The sequence below is a fragment of the Prenolepis imparis genome, unplaced genomic scaffold (assembly GCF_030444845.1).
Source record: "Prenolepis imparis isolate NDT839.2.m4 unplaced genomic scaffold, iyPreImpa1.0 SCAF_6, whole genome shotgun sequence".
Taxonomy (NCBI): Eukaryota; Metazoa; Arthropoda; class Insecta; order Hymenoptera; family Formicidae; genus Prenolepis; species Prenolepis imparis.
This window is the reverse complement of record NW_028141164.1, coordinates 2,506,349-2,528,543: the sequence shown is the minus strand read 5'-3', so window position 1 is coordinate 2,528,543 and position 22,195 is coordinate 2,506,349. Positions and strand designations below refer to the sequence as shown.

General features: G+C 37.2%; 1 protein-coding gene across 2 annotated transcripts in view; it reads right to left on the bottom strand.

The window, feature by feature from the left end:
• Fax (failed axon connections) overlaps window positions 1–17,647 on the bottom strand; it is a 32,195-nt gene extending 14,548 nt beyond the window's left edge. The window contains exon 1 of one of the 2 annotated variants that reach the window (XM_083040251.1): window positions 17,020–17,647. In XM_083040251.1, coding sequence (XP_082896377.1) covers window positions 17,020–17,361 — 342 coding nt within the window. In that variant the 5' untranslated portion in view covers window positions 17,362–17,647. The remainder of the gene's footprint in view (window positions 1–17,019) is intronic. The other variant, XM_083040252.1, reaches the window with a different exon arrangement.
• Between the last annotated feature and the right edge of the window lie 4,548 nt (window positions 17,648–22,195).

Below are 22,195 nucleotides of genomic sequence, written 5' to 3'. Positions count from 1 at the left end.
TTAATAGCGAAATATGGCGAGACGGGTCCTGTACAGAAATTTCAATATTATTAATATAGATTAAGGGGAGAAGAGGCGGGGGGTACTTAATGAGAATTATTCGATTACGTTCGTTACGCTTGGGACAACGCTTACTTTGTACGATATAGCTCCGTGTTTCTCGGTCGTGATTAATTTATCCATGACAATAACGGCGGTCCGAAACCGCAGGAGCTCGCGTTACAGAATATCGATTACATATTAACAAAAATATCAATGTACATGAACATTATCGAGAAGAAGAGAGATAGGATAATTTTGGACCACATTTTCGTTATCAAGGAATGCCCAAACACAAGTTAGAGATAGAATATTCTACTATTACGCATTTAGTATTCTTCGTTCTTTGCTTTACTGAACTGCACGATGCAGATACGTCTACTTCATGCGCAGTTAATATGTTAAAAGACAATGTATATATTGTTCGTGTATATAGGTGTGTGTATATATACCCCGTACACACATAATTTACATGAACTATCGCTCACAAATTCTTACTGCGTCTTTAGACTCACGCGAGTTTAAAACAATGGCAATGGAGATAAATAGACAGTGTGTCAATAAGAGAATTCCCCATTTCATCAGACTAATTTAAAAATCATATCGCGGGCATTAAAAAAAACATAAGAATTCATACATAAGACAGTAACCTAAATTCTAACTTTATTCAGATTTCTCGGATTCGATAAGAGTGAGAATAAAATTCTCGATAGAAGCTGCAGATACTATATAATCGTTGATATCTGTATATATAAATACGTAGAAAAATGCAATGTTGAAGATCCAATGTGATATTTTAAGTCACATTCATGGAAAATCGATCGCGCTTCCAGTTATACCTTCTCTAAGAATTCTCAGAAATTCTTCTTTAATATCGTAATATCTCTTCGAGATGGCACAGAAAGTGCGCATCTTGAAATCCGTGGAACGAACGACTTCACAAGAGGAAAACCAAGACCACCCAAGGGACAGAGGCTTTATCGCAGGTTCGCTTTATCGCGGAGCGATAAATTTCTCTTTGAAATCGTTCCTCTAAACAAAGCGCCGATAGTTCTGTCCTCGCTCACGTAACGTTTGAAAAAAAAATGGGTGACGATTGATTGAGATAAACGAAGACGATAGGGGCGGACAGGATAACAAATCTCATCTCGCCTTTGGAAAGGATCGCTCGAATGAATTTACAACCACGTCGTATCGTACGTTTGTTTATGACGATGACATAACTACTTTGGGGAAAATAATTAGTCGAAAAAGTACTTCGTAAGGTAATGATGCGCGAGGTGTGGAGACTTTTGTGCACCTGAAATATATATTGAGCGAAACTCTCAGGTTCGCCTTACCGCAGGTAATATAACGGGATCGATAATATCGGGAAGAGGGTCGCGTTACGCAAATTGCAGACAAGATTATACGGACGCATGTCGCGAGAGCGACGTAATTAGTGTATATATTCGCGGGTATACTGCATATTTAAGAGAGAAGCGCGTGAATGAGAATTTTTAACACGTCAAACGGCAAATAATCGCGAGGTTGCGTTAAATGTGACGATTTCGCACTAAACGGCATGAAACATGAAAAATTACATATGTCGTTATTGTATATTAATCAATTTAGTAACAGATGACGTAGTACGGTATTTCGTGTTGAAACGCTAGATAAACCCTGCTGATACATTCTCAAACATTCACAACATGCTCGTTTTAATAATGTAATACTTCAATATATATGTATATATAATAGCTACACGCGGAGAATTTTCTTTTAGAATTTACCCTGAAAATCATGGTAATCGTGGGACAATGGAAAGAATTTTATGAGAATTTTTCTGATTAATATTTATCACAATAAAAATAATAATATCTATTACAATAAATATGTTTGATTAATTTTCTATGCAGTTTAGTAAAATTAATTAAAAATGTTTTATATTTTATTGTGATTAATCAGAGAAACTCTCATAAAATTCTTATACTTTATTGTCCCCCACGATTACCATGATTTTCAGGGTAAATTCTAAGAGAAAATTCTCTCATTGTCAATGTATATGTAATATATAAAACATATATTAGATAAATATGTTTTTTATTTTTATATCGCTAGTAAATTAATCAACAGGGTAGTTAAATTAATCGACCACACTAGCCAATGAATTTGTCTAAGTTATTACTTTATCGACCATATGGTTGTGGTCTTTATAAAGTATAACTTGAAATTATTAATTACAGTTATACTTTATAAAGACCACAACCATATGGTCGATAAAGTAATAACTTAGACAAATTCATTGGCTAGTGTGGTCGATTAATTTAACTACCCTGTTGATATATTAGATACATCTTGAATTTAGCATAAAATATCAGGCTCATAATTAATATATGAAAAATATATTAAAATATAGTATAGCTCTGTCTCTTTACTTAAATTACAATTATATATATATAGAAGGGGAGGAGGGTGGGAGAAAAAAATATAGATATTCGTTTGGAACAATTCACGAGAATGATTAAATCTCCGCGACTTTACCTCCAGAAGGAGACTACCTACTCGCGATTAACTCGTTCTCGCTTTCGCAACGACACGTGCTAATCATAAAGTCCTCGAAAAATTATCTAAACCGACATTCCGAGCAAAATTCCAGCGTATATATGATAGTACGTTGCAATGATTCTCTCGCGCCGGTAACTATAAGACTCAATTCCAGGATATACCATTCCGGTGAGTCATTCAGTTCATGAATAATTGCGCCGAGCGACCGATCGTGTCGGGGGGGTGCGATAAAAACTTGTGCTGCTCGTACGCGTCGCTTAATCGTAACGCATACACATATACATCCTTTGAAATCGCTTAATTTACGACAAACATTATTAGCTATGCATTACGAGATGTCATCACGCGTCAACCGGGACTGATTAGTCAAGCTTGACTCGGCGGCGGAATGCAAGAATTTATCATTGGAACAAATTTTTATCAACTGGCGCCATCGATTGCACCGCTGACCACAACTGACAAATAAACCGATCTAAAAATAAAAGCACAAATTGACAAAATAGATTCAAGCTACTTTGTTAATTTTTCAATTGAGAGAATGAAAGCAAAAGTTAATGTAAGTTGAAGTTCTCGTAAATTTTATCCGTATCTCTTGCATGAAGTATAAGGGAGATTATTTATTCTTTACCTTGCGTACATAAATTGCGCATTTTTCTGTTAATTTATTCAAATCGAAGACTACGAATAATCTTTATTTTATTAACGTATTTTATTTACACGCTCTTGTTTTTTTTAATCGTTACATTTGATGAGAATAAAATATGTAAATTTATGAGAATATTCAGAATATTATCTCTCTCTCTCTCTCTCTCTCTCTGTTGTACTTATTTTACGGAATATATTTTTAATCTTTATTTGCATACTCACTATATTGTATGCTGTGTATATAATAGCAGTGTTTACCGATCTTGTTAATCAAGTGATGCTTATCGTCACATTTAACATCAACCGCGCCTTCTGAAGTAAAATAATCTCGCGCGGAAAAAAAAGATATCGGCAAAATCACATTTGTCACAAAAACAATATTAAAAAACGGGTGTGAAAAATCAGAGCAGAGCACATTTTCAGCATATGTATGTACGTATAAATGCAAATGATAAACGTCATAAATATCGATATAAATACCGAGTACGGAGTTTAGGAATGTAGATGCTGTTCTCTCGCTCCGTAAAAATTAATCAGGTCGGCAAGGAGCATAAATCATCCGGCGGTCTGTGGTATGCAGTATGCATAGCGGCGAATGCATAACTCTGAGAGAGAGAGAGAGAGAGATAGAGCGAGAGGACGCGAGAGGCGGGAGGGAAGCAAAGCGCGAAAAGTAATTCCGCAGTTGTGCGCGTGGAAAATTGTTTTCTACCCGAGCACATCGGCAGCTCGTCAATATTCCCGCATCGCATTATTCTCGTACGTTTCAACGTTATGGCATGGCGTTCCACAGCGCTGTCCATCTTGCGACACGCTCTCGCGCATCGCATCGCTATATAAAGGAGCATCGCGTAAGCCGCATCGCGACCGCCACCGCCCTTTCGTTCGTGTGATCGGCCTTATATACATTCCTCTTTGTCGTCGTCGCGTCCTGTCGCGGGAGAAACGCTTTACGAATACCGATCTTCAATCGGTCGAGCTCTCGCGAGACGGCGAATTATTATTGACGTAAAGCGGCCTTTGGCACGCGCTCGAATAACAAACGCGATATGACATTCTTATAGCGAATGTAATATGGGGTGCTCGATAATAAGCGCGAACTTGCATTCGTTGAAATAATCTTTCTCTCCGAACATTTATTCGCACGTATGTTTTTTCTTTCATAACTTTTGAAATTTTCATGTTAAATTGATGCTAATTGATTTGTGCAATTGTGCCCCTTCTCTCATCTTAAAATGAGTATTTTATTAAGGATTATTTAGTGAAAGATAAAAAGTAAAAGCTTTTATTGAAAAGTAAAAAGTTTGTTTAGTCATAGTTTTACAACGAAATTTCCTAAAATTTCCTTTATTTCAAATAAAGAATATTATCACGTGGATAGAAAATTTTATTTATTTATTACCAAATATCCTAAGTGCATCGCTAATCGACTAACGCTTTAAAGCTGTTTAGATATGACACGATTAGATTGAGAATGAATCATCTGTCTTTTATTTGTAAGGAATTTGAAAAATCTGTAGAGCAAATAAATAAGATAATTTTCTGTCTTCGTTCTTTCCACTAATATCCACGGTTTAGAAATTAATATATTGGGAAATGATTTAATCGTATTTAGTTATATTAATAATACAGTCATCTATTTCATTTTTGTAAAGCTTCAGCGGATAATTTAAACTTCTAAATGTAAATATCAACGAAAACAGAAAATAAAATATATCAGAGTTATAGTTTCATCGTCTCGGTATGTTGATAAGAGATCGTTACAAAACACTTCGTCAATCAATCAAAACTTGACTTGACTTACAAAGAAAATAATAATTAATTTTTTATAATCATGACTCGATCAAGCTGAAGCTTTAAAATATGCATGCTATTAATAACGGCATTCGAGGTATGGTATGCGATAATAAGACATTTAGATAAAAAAATACATTGATTATAACTTGATTCATAATAAGAATGCTCGCACATTCCAATCGTAAGATTCTAAAGTTGAAAATACGCTTAAGATGAAAAGGAAGGAATTATAAAAGAGTGATTCTCTCTAGTCAAAAAGTGCACCAGGACGAGTCACTTTAATTTTAATAATCATTAAAAAAAAAATCTTTCTTAGCAAAAGTTTAAAAAACAACCTAAAAAAAATTATAATCTTCAACTAATCTATCCCTCAAGTGTCTTCGTCAACTTTGCTTCAAAATAACCAACTTGAGATTTATGAAAATGACATTAATAAAAAATTTAGCTGTGATAGTTTCCATGTACGTATCTTTGTTTTATCATAAGTCTTTAGCTAAATTTTTTCCCGTGTAATGTCGAAAGCTAGAAAGCTACACGTATAAGTAAATGATGACAGCCTTCCGCTCTCTCTCGCAAGAGACAAAATCGCGACTTGGCGCATTTCTGTAAATTCCATCCATTAAAATTAAGGTCGCGATTTTAAGTGAAACGCCCCGTCGCGTCGTTCTGCAAAAATTAGCGCGTCGTGAGATGTTTGACGTGACATCGATCGCGGATTCCTCGTCGTCGCGCGACGTGAAACTTTATTTGCAAACTTTCATCTACCTACCTACCTATCTCTATACCTGTATGTACATAGTACGTATCGGATTAGCGATAGATGTTTGCCGATGATGGCCATGCGCCGTGCGCACGAACTCGCGAGCGCACGCGCACGCGTACATATACGCGCCGTAGTTAGGTACATATGCACTCGGCTACTTGGCCGAGAGAGGAGGCACGGCAGGTGAGGTGAGGAAAATATGCACCTACTTTACGGTTGAGGCAGGTCGCGGTCTTTAAATCGCCGGAAACGTATACGCGCGACTAGAGAGGAGCGCGATGCGTCCCCTCCTCCCCCTCCGCTTCTTCTTCCGCCACTTTCCGCTCGTTTGACATTGTATTTTCGTTGCCTTTCGAAAGCCTCTCCGAAGACACCGGACGATAATCACGATCAACGCCGTTATCCGACTACGTATATACCTTAAAACAGGTTATGCCAGTGGCGTAGTCGGAATGCATATCTATACTGCGTGCTATCCGCATTTTTTTCCCTCTCCGTCGAAAGAAAATAAATACGCAGATTGCCCTAAACCTACCGGATGTTCCTTTAATCGATAAATATAAGTCGATGTTTTCTAAGAGAAAAATACGACGCTTATATAAAGGAGTAGTATATTTTTTTTTTCATCAATGAGATACGCGATGTTATTTCAAGCATTCTCTTTTCGATAAAAGTAAAATATATTCTTTATCAATAAAAATGTAATGAAATTAATATTGATCGCGATATAATTAATATTTATAACGTTAAGTATAATTAAAACTTCAATTAAAACTTAAATCTTTATTAAGATAGCGTATAGTTGAGTTGAAACGTGTATCATCTGTTAGCATTTGTGGCTGAAAGGAGAGTGAGTAAATCGAGGACATCCCGTACAAATATACTTCGTGCTCCAGAAATAGTGGCGGAAACTTGTCCACCGATTAATAATAATTTTCGTTTCTCGCATAAACATTATCGTAACATCGTAAATGGGCTACGAAACGGCTGCATCTTTTTTTGTCTGACTTTTTCATTCAAGAAGAACTTATCTTCCGTCTTTCATCCGCGGCGCACTTTCCTTCATCTTCTCTCGAAAAGTAAACTTAACGTTCCCCGTGTACACATACATCATTTTTTAAATATTCTAATAACGTTTTTTTACATAATTCGCATCTTCTCTCCAAGTACGAACAATACCGTTCCGTAACGGTTAATCGTTTGGTTCATAATCGGCAGGAGGAAAAATCTTCGATAAGAGAGGAGGAAACGAACGAGAGACGGTGGGAAAAATATCGTCGGCGGCTTCTTCCAACTTAACCGAGGGTGAGGAGGGGGCACTTTGTTTTTTCTCCCGTAGAATGCTGTTTAAATCCTATGACTCAGCTAATTTCACGGCTCGTTAAGTTGCGAGCGACCCAGCCCGTACCATAACTCGATCGTGTTGATTATGTACTTTACATGCAGTATACCCTTCGAAAGTAATCCCAACGCGATGTGCAGTCGCTTATAATTGTAGAGAAAACTAAGCGCTGTGGTATGCGCTTCTTATTGGTCCCACTTTTATCGGAGGATTCCTTCGCGGTTTAGCATATAACGCCTGTGGATATCGTGAAATCTACCCAGGAAACGATCGAAACTTGATCACTTGAAACCGATTCGCTATCTGAGTTGCGAGATTTAAGATGCGATATTAAGATTCGTATATGATATTTGGAGCATCGAATAATATTTAAATTAAATAATAAATTTCGACAAGTTAATATTTTGGAAGAACAGAGTATGGGATAACTTACAATTTTTCCTTCTAAATAATTACGAAAAAGAATTAAAATGTAATTTAATTGGATTAAATGTGTGTGTGAGATATCGATAGGTCCGATAGATAAATATTTATTGAAACGCCCATTTTGACCGTCTAAAAACTTTCTTCCGAGCGTGAACCACGAAGATATCCACGCCTATGCAATCGAAGGTCAAAGATGCGTGCAGCTGTACCGAGTACAGCGGCTCCAAGAGCCATCTCTTACGCCGCCCCGCCCTTCCCTCTGCGATAAACCAGGATGAACCAAGCGGAAATCTCAACATGCAGTTTTCTTGAATTCGCGATGATATATAAAATGTTCGAAAATTGTACAACTTTCCAATTATATATTATTTAAGCAATGTAAGGTGACTTTTTGGTGTCGTACACGGAGATAATTTTCCCTTAGAATTTACCCTGAAAATTATGGTAATATGGTGTGGAAAGAATTTTATGAGAATTTCTCTGATTAATATTTATCACAATAAAAATATAAAACATGTTTGATTAATTTTACTAAACTGCGTGGTAAAATTAATCAAACATCTGTATTTTATATTTTATTGTGATAGATATTATTATTTTTATTGTGATAAATATTAATCGGAGAAATTCTCATAAAATTCCTTCCATACCATATTGTCCCACGATTACCATAATTTTCAGGGTAAATTCTAAGAGAAAATTCTCTCTGTGTACAAATATAAAAATTGAAATATAAGAGAGAGTTGATAGAAAAAGAAAATGTCTTCCATGTTATACATAACTTGTATAAAAAAAAAAATGTATATAATATTTCATCCTTAACTGCGTATTGAATATAAAGAAATTTTGATTTTCCGACTACCTCGAAAGAATAAGCTATTAACAAAGTTAAAGTGCTGTTAAAGAGCGCGCTATCTTACCGTATTTTACTCTCGTTACAGTCGAGATGCGTATGCAGCAAAATCTAATCGGTCGGTTGAAAACTGCTTCGTCCACCCGTTCCTATGCGTTTGTCGGGCGACGCTGGTGATGGGAACCCCGTGACAGAGACGGGTGCAAAACACGTGTGAACACTCCGAGAGGATTAACGGGCGGATGCGGCACTTAATAATTTGCCAATTGTTTCTACACCGTAATGCGGTATTAACCCGTAAGTGTTCGCGAGCTATACGTCATATGGAAAATTATTTTCTTCTTACGCGCCGATTACACGAAATCGATCCTTTGACCTCGTTTCCAACCTCCCACCACCTCTTATATAGATACGAGTTTTTTTTTTTAATTCCTCTTCTCTCATAAAACTTGAATTTGCATTAATTTCTCGTAAAGAGTGAAAGTTGATCACGTCGAAAATCGATTTTATTTATCGAATTTTCCATTATTTGTCAAAGTGTCTTCGCTGCCGCGAAGATAAGCGAGCGATTAACTTTATAAATAAATTAACGAAATATTATAAATTACTCACGTTGTGGATGCTATCGACGTCGTCGTCGAGCGATGCCTCTCTTCGAGTTTCCCTCTCCTCCTCGCTTGTGTGTCCTTTGCTGCTCCTTTATGACACTCAAACACATTCACTCGCGAAAACATAGTCAATTACGATCGCACTAATCAGCACAACACGATGACGCTTTGCGACACTCTGAATATTAATCGCAAACTTTATTTCATATTGCCACAGAGGAATGCGAAGGTTATGGCGAGACGAATCTCGTTCGATACCGAAAGAACGCGCAGCCAAATTCAGGCTAATAATGCTATCTCTGTCGTTCGCGAATATATAGGTTTGTTCTTTTTAGCTGCACCACTGGTGCACTAGTGCACACTGGTGCAATAAGTTAAAGCGAGACAAATATATTTTGTTTCACTCTAACTTATTGCACTAGTTCATCAGCTAAAAAGCACTAAAAAGAACAAACCTTATATGTATAATTGTATGTCGCAAATGTGCTATTCTCAAGAGATAGTACGACGATAATATGGAGCCCCTCATACCGTTACCGTCCCGTTCGAGTGTCGTCGCGAGAATGATAACAGGGTAACGGAGCGTAAACAATAGCGGCAGCATACCTCGCCAAATTCGGGGCTCTCGTAGTATCTCTTCAAGTATAACCACTACGAAGGAGATAAATAAAAGATTATGTATATGTATGTGTGTGTGATTGTGTGAATAATATATAGAAGATAAATGATATAGAGAAATTTTATATTACATAAGTTTTATATTATATACATATATAATAATAATATATATATAATATATTTATATAATATAAAATCTTGAGATTATATGTATATAATATATGTGTATGTAAATAACGCGATTTTTCAAACGCGATTATTCGCTACGATTTATTACAATTAGCAATTATCAATTCGAATGTTCACAAATATTGCGTTCCAATTAGCTATTAGCTCAGGTAATGTTGCATAATAAAGTTGCCGATATCATATTTTGAACTCCTCGATCATTAACGAAACATCGCGAGTACAAAATTTGATGAGCGTTTAATTAATAAAAACAGGCGTTACTGAAAATTCTATAATTTAATACTTCTCAATCGCGTATCGTAAATTCGAAAAATAATACGACGGTAATACGGAGCGTCTCATAATCCTTTTCGCTCGAGTGTCGTCGCGAGAATGAATGATAAAAAAGTAACGCGGTGTGTAAACACTAGCGTAACATATCACGTGAAATTCGGCGCTTGTATTATATTTCAAAGTATAAACACTAGGCGAGGCAGAGATATGTATATCAATAATAGATTTCATATGTGTGTGTGTGTGTGTATGTGTGAGTTGTGAATAATAGATGATCTCATTGTCAAATGCGATTCCCCACGATTATTACAATTAACAATTATCAATCCACGCGGTTAATTAATTTTCACAATTATTGCGTTCCAATAACTCATGCAGTGTCGCCGATACTAAAGTTGCCGATATTAATTTTCGAAATTCTCAGTCATTAACAAAATATTCGCCAATACAAAAATTTGATCAGTCTTAATTAATAACAACAGTCATCGTTGAAAACTTCGTATATACTTAATATTCTTTTTAACCGCGTATAAATTTTCGATGCTTGTATTCTGTGATCATATTTATCTTTAATTTCGCTGTATATTTATTTATATATACTTGTGTTATAATAAGAGATAGTAAAATCGTCGTAAAATGCATTATTGTGAACAGAGATATAGCATTGTGTGAATTCGGCCGCGCTATTTTTCAGTGCCGAGCGGATCTCAGCTTTTGAACGTGATTTCTTTCACGTTCCCCTGTTACAACATAAATTAAAGTATGCAATATCAATGTTGGGAATGTCGTACAAAGTGCCGCGCGATCGTCGTGTTGCGCTGATTAGTGCGGACGCGATCATAATTAACCGTGTTTTCACTAGTAAGTGGCGTGTGAGTGTCATAAAGGAGGAACAAAGAACAGAAATAAGAGGAAAAGGAATCTCGCGGAGGCATCGGGTGATTGACGAAGCGATCACGGGAAAAGGGGGAATTTTTAATTTTATTAGTTTATTGTTTGTTACTTGTAAAATTAATTACTCGTCTATTTTCATGACTTTTCATTATTTGGAAAAAAAATAATTGAAACTTACTTCGCAAATATTAAATTTAGAAATGGATTAATCGAAATGTAATATATATGATTAATTGGAGAAACAATTTGACAGTAAATTATTGTTAATTATTATTTTTTAATTGTTATCAATTTCTTATTTTTAAGCACACTTTACTGTTACAGCTGTAGTATTTATGTTGAAACTATAAAAATTTAATATTGGTGAAATCTATTCGTATACAATATTTTCCAACAATTAATTCGTAATTATTTTTGGTATATATTTATTTTTATTTAGAAGCAATTAATAAATTATTTATAAAGATGTGGGAATGTTTGTCTGTAATATTAATTTGTTGTTGGAATAATAAATTCACAAAGAGATTAGCATTTAATTATGCAGCATTTACATTTGAACATTTGATTTCTTGTGCGAGGGATACCAGGTTAATGGAGATTCAGCGATCTAATATCTAATCTATTCCACGCCATTGAAATCGGATATCGAGCGTTACTTTAAGCAAGAATGCGGAAACGAAAGAATTCGACGTTCGCGCAATTTTGTTGATTGGTTCTGCAAAGTTGGAAAAAGCGGACGAAGCCGCATTCTTCGAATGACGGTAACACACATTTTAGCGATGTCTCGACGAAAGTCTCAAGAGTTTTACTTTTCTCTTCATATCAAGATATACCTCATACAAAGATTCGTTTAAGCGGTAGCTTCATTAAGGAGAAAAGCATTTTCGTGTATGCTGTACGTTCAGAAAATTAAAGAAGCGATATCTCGAAATTGTGTAAACACATTCCAATCAATTTAATTCGATAATTTCTTATTTTCGGCATTTAATTATATTATAGATATCGCGTTAAAAGTGGGCCTCTCCAAGTTTATCTGAGATACAGTTCGCGCAAGGTTGTTTTATATTCGGGAAGAGTTAAATTCGGAAACTGGGATAATAAAATAAGGTCGTTCCGCGACTTGGAGGTGGAAGAAAGCGCGTCTGTCCGGATATAGGACGGTTTTTCGTGCTATCTCCAGACCGTGGAATGATATCGCGGTGTCCTACTTCAAAGGTGTTAATGAAAAATAGAAAAGGAATTGAAGAAGAATTTCTCGAACATGACGTGTCTGCGTTTCGAAACTATGTGTGAGAGTTCCCGGTGGTCTGTTAGCATGTTCGAAGTTAGCCGACTCGATCAATTGATCTCGATCATTCCGCACTCGTTATTTGTAGCTATCCTGATAATGATTAGTTCAATAGGAACTTCCTCCGTATTACCTGTGACCTCTTTTCTCCCAATTCTGTCCTTTCGCGGTCGGAATGGCTAATATTCATTGGGAAAATATATGGGGGAAGGAGTGGAGAGAGAAAGGGGACAGACGACATCTCATGACACACGATGCTACAGCAAGACAGTTATCGTCTCTTGGTGTTATGCTATATTTATGACGCAGCTAATAGGGGAACGAAATGAATAACTAACGCGAGGAATTATGGTACGGCTTGGGTACTAAATACATGTCGAGTAAATTGTATAAAAAGAACATGCTTGATATATTTTCAAGCAAATGCTAAAAAAAAAAAAAACATTTTCCAATATCGAGATAAGTAGTTTCGAAATTATAAGTAATTGCAAATTAAAAATTTATATGACGCTTCAAGGCTCTGTGAATCGATAATAAAACTTTGTTTTTTACTTGAAATAAAAGCTTAATTTAATAGAAATGAAAGAAGTTTGCCGCTCAATTGTCAGTGATAAGAAAAGAAATTGAAAAATTGCTACAGATAAATCTTAAAACAGTGCATCTGATTGTGTCTTTCAAAAGATTTCATAACTACAAAAAAAAAATTGTATAATTATTTCTCTTCTCATTCTGAAATGATTAATAGCTTTCAATATCGACGCAAACTTTATGCCTGTTTCATATTTATTCATAGCATATATACGACTCTGATACGTCTGGAAGTCAGAATTAATGATGATAATCTATTAAACACGCTTTAGCACTGAAAGAATTTCCATGTCGAAATTAGATACGACGATATTTTTAGATTAACAAGTAAGCATGTACAAAAACATATTGATACTGATTACTGAGTTTTCTCTCTTCAACATATAATTCAATATAACTGATAGAATTAGATTAGATTATTGAGAAAAAGAGAGAGCGAGCTTCTTTGAAGATTCCTTTTACAAGTTCGTTAGGAAGCCAGACTCGGGTAATGAAAGGCATTCCTCTGTTTAGCGGAGCCTTGAACGGCTACATCGGCCGCTCCCTTCCGAAGCGTTATGTTCAACAGATGTCGGGGTAACGACTCGCGGGGGTAGGCAAGAGTAGACAATGTAGAAGGAAGACAAATGTGTCACGAGGGTCGATAACCAGGCTAGAGATCGCCAGCGGAATTTTCTACCAGCGAAGTTTTAACTTACGGAAAATTTATACTCGAGCTCCCCGAGCAATTCGAAATGTATTTTTCTTTAATGGCGCAGTATTATAGTTTATGAAGCTAAATTGACGAGAAAGAGGGAATTCAGAGGATCTTCGCGGAAAGTTTACGTAATATCTTTCTGATATCGCAGTTTGCGCTCTTACAAGCTTTAACAAAGTTTTCGTTCGAGTTAATTACAAGAGCATTTATAATTAAATGAAAAAGTAGTAGTCGTTAAAAAATGGCATTGATTGTCCGAGGAATCTTCGAGTGAAATTAGACGAGCGGCAAATTTCTAACAAAATAAGACACTTTATATATGTACGTATGAATTGGCTCTTTTAATTTGCTAAAGGAAGAGGAGAAAATTCTGCGTTTCAAATTGTTATAATCTAGCATAGATCTGTTTATATGTTTGCAACGCAATTTTCAAGTCACGTCAATCGTGCACACAGTTAGAAGCATTCAATATACGTATCGCAGTCCTCTGACAATGAAAATGTGAAAAGCCCGTTAACCCGCTGCTCCTAAGCTAACGACTACATAGCAGCCGACAATGAAGATACAAAAGCGAACCGGCGAACGAATTCTCAATTGGCCATTATCCCGATCATTAGCGATGATTTTCGCTCACAATATCGTTCTAATGAATCGCGCGATAATTAAGCGAGCCGAGAACGGGACGCTTGGGAAGAATTTCAACTTTCGCGCGAGAAAGCGTCCGCGATGTTACGAGAGAGCACAATCGATTTTCGCGAGCCGATCAATTCTCGCCCGGGGATGATACACCGCGATATCATCGCAAATCGGTCTATATACCAACTGTCTGACGATGGTGGGAAAAAGAACTCGATTTTTTTTTCTTTTTAACGAACCGATTGTCACTCGTGTTCGTTTCTCAGGAAACGCGAAACGAGGGCGGCTAACGATTACCGCGGATTATAAAACGGAACTTTAAGATGGTTTTCTTGCCGTCTTTCAGAAGCGGGATGCCCCGCTTTCTATATCAATAAAATCGCGCAGCGGAAAGAAATGACCGATCGTTTCGCGTCAAAGGCAGCGGATAAGCCGCAAATGTTCGGAAATCGTCGAATTCCCGTAAATTGTCCCGTAAAAGACGAACGAGAGCCTCTCTCAAAGTGTGTTACCGATTATTATCAAATCTCGTGGATATAGATGTAGATAAATAATCAGAAATATATATATAGAATATAATCTGGTCAGAGAGAAATGTATTGAATTTAATACCAAGATATAGGGCTTCGGAATATAAAAACACGGTGCACAAGATTAGAGATAGCTTACAATTTTTTTTTTCAAACACGACTGAAAGAAATTTGATACTCCAAGAAGCATAACAAGTGCACAGAGAGAATTTTCTCGTAGAATTTATCCTGAAAATCATGGTAATCGTGGGACAATATGGTATGGAAAGAATTTCTCTGATTAATATTTATTACAATAAAATATATAATATATTTGATTAATTTTACTAAACTATATAGTAAAATTTATTAACTATGTAGTAAAATTATAACCAAACATTTTATATTTTATTGTGATAGATATTTTTTATTGTAATAAATATTAATCAGAGAAATTCTTTCCATACCATATTGTCCCACGATTTCCATGATTTTCAGGGTAAATTCTAAGAGAAAATTCTCTTTGTGTGTATGTTTCCTAAAGCTCTCTGTATATGAACTGTCGATATTTTATGGCTTTGCTCTTCTCTCCTTCAATCCAGAGTCGCGGATAAAAAGACTTATTCTCATTCATGCGTGTGTATACAAATATTTTCTTCGTATTTTTTTTCTCAACTTCGATATGCGCATATTTCGCTACGCAGTCATAATTTGGGCGCAAAAAGTTTCGTTATACACTTTCGTCGCGATAATCGTCCTTTTATTGACCGGTTCGGGGGGGATAAATTTATTCGCACGAACACGAAACTCGCTGCTCTTTACCGGGGTACGCCTAGATCGAATGTACTGCTCCGAAAGTTGACAGCCGCCATTTTGAAGCCGATCCGCGCGAAGGCAGTCTTTATATGCATGCATTTTAATTGTGCGTCGCAGCACGATAATTATCCTCGGCGCACTTAAACACGTTTTTCGTTGTACGATGAAATTATCACGAGGAATGTTTTCAGCTATATCCCGCAGCGATTCGACGAGAGAACGGAACATGTTCGAGGAGAGAAATGGAAGTGTATAAAGAACAGTTTCTCTTTTTTTTTGCGTTTAACTAGCAGCATAAAAAATACCACGTACACAAATTTCAGTGAAGATGACAATCTTTCGAATTTACCTTCGTACATCGATGACATCAGTTTGTTCAATTTCTTTTTAAAGCACGCTCTAATTTTCAAAGTGTAAAGTGTAAAGTATGATTATGCAAGATTATGCATTTTGATAATTTTAGAAGATACGGTGTGTAAATGAAAGCGTAATGTTAAGTGGGACGAAACAAAAATATACCGTATAAATGTTAGGATTTCTTATAATAGCTTCGTACGGTAACGCGCGTTCCAGGCGCGTTATACATTTACGAAATCCATTTCCCCCTGCCGAGAGATGGTCGAGAAATAATCACAAACGCGCGCGTGTATGTAAACAGGCCTCGACAAGGAGGCCTTGCACCAGGAAAGCCAGGAACGAAAACATCGTGTACGAGAGAGTACGTTCCCCTTCATCCACACCTTGATTTCTGCCGCGCGCGTCTTGGGAAACCCGGCGACGTAAATCACCCTTAAATTGCATCAATCGATGTGGAATATTTTTTTTTGTGTATATACGGACCAACCGCAGATCGCTGATATAAGCGCTGATATAAATTACGACGCCGTATCGCGTCGATCGAGATATTGCGAACGGGGATTTAAATCGCTAGCAATTCGCGCGAGTACTATATAATTATATAAAGACGATAATTCGCGTTTAATTCGCGAGAATGAAACTGTTGACATAAGGGGGGACACAGAATTTTCCGATTATTATATAATCGATTAAAAATCGCGCGAATAATCTTTACATTTCACGCGAATGCAGAGTCGATAGCGCATCATTTAATCCCTGCTCTCTCCGTTCGTTGACACTCCGAAGGCGGAGTATGATATATATTTCGCGTATTTCTATATATTTCGAAAATATCCCTCGACTCCGAAAGGCGATCGGCCGCGCAGAGTCAGCCGCATCGCCCAACCAAGAGAGAAAGAGAGAGAGAGAGAGAGAGAGAGAGAGAGAGAGAAAGAGAGAGGGACAAAACGGTCGGAGACTAGCGCTCGACGCGAGCAGGATAAAGAAAATCGATTCTCCCTCGCCGGGCTGGCAGAGACCAGCGTGTACACGCACGAACACGCAAGCGAGGAAAAGCGAGGGGACCGATTTGGCCCGCAAGAGAAAGAGAAAGAAAAAAAGGAGAAAAAAAGGAAAAAAAGAGAGAACCCTTACCTCGTATTTGACGCCGTTGAGTCGCATCCACGTCTCCACCTTGAGACCGTACGGGGATAAAGACGGTAGCAGCGGCGTCCGCGGGAACTGATACAGATAAACAACATCCTTCTCGTAGTCGGGATGATGCACGACGTTGGCCTTCGCCGGCGCCGCGGTCGCACCGGCCGCGGCGGCGTCATCGTCCTTCTTGCCGGCCGTCTCGTCCTTCTTCGCCGCGTCCTTCTCCTCCTGCTTGTTATCTGGCGGCGCGTCGTCCTTCAACGCTTCCTTCAGCTCCTTCACGTCCTTGATCTCCTTGCTCTCCGGGCCGTTGTTCTCCGTCTCGGTTGCCATCGTCATTCTCGCTACTGCGTCTCTATCTCTTTCTTTCTTCTCTCTCGCCTCGATTCGGAGCTACTCCTGCGAGTCAGTCACTTCTCGCTCGTACTCTTTTTCCCTAAGCAAACCTCCGCCTCTCTCGATCGCGTACTACACTCCGTGGAGTCGGTCTCTCGGTAGCGCGCACCACACAAACCGTACGCCAAGCACTCGTCGCTTCTTTCTGCTCGCCGGCCGGTTCCTTCTCGCCTTCGCTTGGTCCGCTCACGATTCCCGTCTTCCCCTTCTCCGGCGACCCTTTGCCGATCGTCGCGCTCCCCTTCGCCGCGCGCATGCGCAAGCGCCACACCCCGCCACGGTCGCCATATTTAATTGGTCGGCCACCCCTGCCTGTACGTGTTTACTACGAGAGCACAAGCGCGCACGCATGTCTCCCCTTTCCCCGTGGCACGAAATCTCCAGGAAAATCGGCAACGTTGCCGCCGCCACGGCTAGCGATGGCTTCGAGTAAGACCAAAAGGATATGTTGGATACCTTGGGAAGGACGATGCAGGGCAGGACTGTTTCCGAAAGACGCTCCCTTCCCTCGAGATAAGAGACGCTTTTCGACGATGATTGCTTCGTTTCAGTTTGCAGACAGGAATGAATTTCTAGCGTTTCATTTTTCTCGATTACTTCTTTACGACGTGAATAGGCGCGATTATATATCAATTCTTGACGTTGATATCTCGATAATTCCGAGTGTGACTGAGACGTCATTTTCATTATCTTCATCGTGAAATTCTATAATAAAAAAATACAACGTATAGAAAGACTTTATTTATATCCAATAGAAGAGATTTTTATTTAATTTCTTACGGACAATTTATTTGTGCAAAATATTCTCCTTACCTTCCATTATTAAATTCCTTCCCGATGAAGGTTATGCATTTTTTACTATTTTGTTTACTATACGCATATAAGATCATTGTGATAATATATATATGCTGTCGTTCAGAACTGTTTCATGCAATAAAAACTGTTATTATCTCATCAAATGAATCCTCGTTGAAACGATTATTTGTTATCAGTATGCAATTTCGAAATTTTCTTCTTTAAAATGTAATATTTTCCCGTCTAAGAGCGTGAAATTTTTATCATCTGAAATGAGAAAATAAAGACATTTTACTTTTACTATACAATCAAAATTTATCATAATTCTATCATTATATATAACAAAAATACAATCGCGTAAGCATATATATAACCTCTCATATTGCATTGCTTTTCAATTTGACATCGACATTAACAAATAAAAAGTTAAAAGTGAAACCTGTATAAGGTTATGTCATATCATCAAAGAAGCTTCAAAGGATGAAATTTCGTTTATTTTTCGGAGGAGGAAGATTGGAATCATTATATACATATGTGTATGAAGATTTAAAAGTTAACCTAAAAGCTGTCGGCGCGCTGATGCCTAATCACGATCCTGGATTCTGGATCCAGCGTCCGGAGATGCGTCGAAAATCGGATCGGGCCCATCGCTCCGCGTCCCGGGCGGCCGATGTCGCGACGCATGCGCGTGGCGACGCTGCTGGATGCTGCGCTGCGCAGTGCAGCGCGGTGCAGCAGAGTGCAGCGCGGTGCGCGCGTGACGGGATGGCAACGTTGCGTCATGCGCGGCGCGACACAACGAACCCCTTTTTCAAGGGGGATTACTTTTTTCCGTTCTCTCTGGCCGATGAATTCTATTTGGAAAACAGCTTGCCTGGAACTCGCGCCGTCCACATATGAAGCGCAAACTCCGGCTGTCGTCTCGCCTTCTGTCTTTTTTTTCTTTCTTTCTGTCTTCTATTTTTTTTTCGTCCAGCTGAAATATATCGTTTCGAGATCGTCGAGTTTAGAGGTCGGAATTACACCCTCGTGCGCTACTTCACCTCGGAAATTATCGATAGACCGGGGTGACGGTGGACGTTGCACGCGATCGATAGGCGCGACACCCTTTCGATGGGATGTTTAAACCCTTTTGCGGTCTTGGGGTGTCGTGACGGATTGAACGTGGAGCTCTTTCGTGAGAGAGAACTCTATACGCGAATCTTGTCTTCAAAAAAATGCGCTAAAAATTAACGAATCTAATTTACAGATACGCGAGACACAGATTTCTCTTTGTTCGAAACATTATGAACGGCCGGGGATCGAATATTGCAACTATGAATCGACTTCGGTTGATGACCTCGAAATAAAAAAAAAAAAGATAAAGTATTTAATGCGGAATTATCTTTTTCAATTATCTCTTTTTATCGCGCTATGAATGATGGAGTATATTACACGTAATTTATGCGAGATATATTTTCGATATGATATATGATTGATATTTGTGAATATATATAGCTCCAGATCAGGCGATCGCGTCACGGACGACAAACAATCGATACAAGTGATGATTCGGGGTAACTGTGACGTCGGATAATTAATCAGTTGCCTTTGAGCGACGTTATATCGCGAGTCGCATACAAACAGCCATTGTTACGACCAGACACAGAATATTATTGTGTGAAAGGGAAAATAAACTTCCTCGGATAATGAAAATTGAGATAAAATCGAGCGGCGATGATAGCTGTTGAAAAGATAATATTATTTTAGGTGCTATTTATATTCTATTCTAATAATAGTAAGCTTCGGCTGAGATACGAATTAATTTTCATATTATTAAGGAAAGAAAATAATACTCTACCGAAAAAAAAATTTACATTGCATGCTCATTCTCCAATAACATTTCATATATAATAAAAATATAAATATAAAGTATAATATATATATGTAATTATTTAATAAGACTTCTTTACTGTAGTATAAAAATATTATTTGTAGAACCTATATATTGTAATTTGAAGAACAAATTTAAACAAGAAAATATAAGTAATTGAATTGAAGTTTCTTTTTCTAGCAGTATCGATGTCCCCCCTCCAGGATGGAATTTCGTTTTCTAATCACTTAATTCTTCACTCATGAGCGGCCCATAGATATCTTATCAATATTTAGAAATAATAGACAAAGATGATATATTTACATAAACTAGATAAGAGAAAGAAATGCCACACGTCACAAAGGGTGACTAATCACGAGGTGCAACTCCGATTTACAGTAATTTTACATATATTGTTAACAAATTCGTTTAAGCTATTTTCATTTTTTTTTTTTCCTCGGAAACAAAATATATCAAAGTACATAACTTATTTAGTATTCTTTAGATTTGTGCGTATGTTTATAGAGTGACTGTAAGAAAAAAATGCATAAAAATTAGAAAGATTAATTATGAACTAGAAAAAGCGATATAAAAAAAAATCTATGGTCCCGATGTCGTATGTGAAATTAAAACGTCGAGTTCCTACTCTCGTACAATATTTGAAAATCGATTCGTCTAAAATGGGGCTTAAGAGTGCACCCTCTGTGTGTCTCTCTCTCTCTCTTTTTCTCTCTTTACCGGTGGCGCGAAAAGAAACGATATCGATCTGAGTGAAACGCGCTATCAGAAAACTCACCCGTGTGGAAAATCTTACGATGCGTTTGTGCATTATTCACCGTCCAGGAGTTTTTTCGAACTCTTCACTTCTATGCGTTCTCGTACTTTTTACCTTGAGTAACCATTTAACCTAATTAAATCCGGTACTATTGAAATACTTTATGCGTTCTTGAATGTCTGTAACGATGTAATTTCGGCGATCTCTTCAATAGAAAATTGTTGGAACGATTATCTATAATATTAAAATTGAGAAACGTTTAGGTTACGTCGACATTAATAGACTCTATATATGCTACAAAGAGATTCACTTCTCTTGAAGAGTTTTATATTTTCAATCTGATTCTTTTTAAACTAAAGTTAATGACTGAATTTGAACTTGAAACTTACTTTATCTCTGATTTACCTCTGATTATCTTTCAGGCTGGATTTTCACTTGACGCTATAACGTTTAACGTTGGCGTTGGATTTCAGCAGCGTCAAAAGGCGTCACGTGATCACGTGACCAAAAGTCAAGATACCAATTCGTCAATTTTGGTCATGTGACATCTGACGCTGAAAGCGTCATAGCATCAAGTGAAAATCCCGCCTTTTATAAATATATCAAATTTATATAATTTCTTTATACTTGCGAATTTTTAAAGTAAAATATAGATTCAATATTATATACACGATACAAAATATAAATAATGAAATTAATTTGTCGCAATATTTTTGTACGTCTCAATTAATGATAATTCATGCTTACGCGACACTCAATATTTTCACATTATTTATAAAATATATACGAAAGATAGATTTAGTTATCACTTATGTTAGATTTTTGAGATGCGGAATTTCATCAACATTCGCGTGTTGAAAATATATATATGATGTAAATGTTTTATAGAGCGTGATAATAAAAGTAAAATATTCGCAAATTCGATATCTCTCGTATTCAAAATCATTTCCACTAAAGTGAATTTTTTATACCCCAACTTTTCAGTTGGAAAATATTTACCGTTATTATTAACGAAAATAGAAAAAAAATTGTACTGACAATCGCGCATATTTAAATGTATACGTCAACAACACGAGTAAATATGAACAAATCACGATGATTATTATTAGCACAAAGAAGGCGCGACACTCGGTTTTTGACCGAGTATTTTTTATTTAAAGCGTCGGTTCTCTCTCCGGACGAGGATTAAAATAGAATATCGTTTTTCTCATTCGATCCAATTAATTGACCCTTCGCGACTCGAATTCATCGGGCCTACGATGTACTCGGAAAATATATATGACCATTCGCACGCGCTACTTCCCTCCCGATTATACCGAGCATTATATCGTTGTTGAAGAGAGATATAGAGAGAT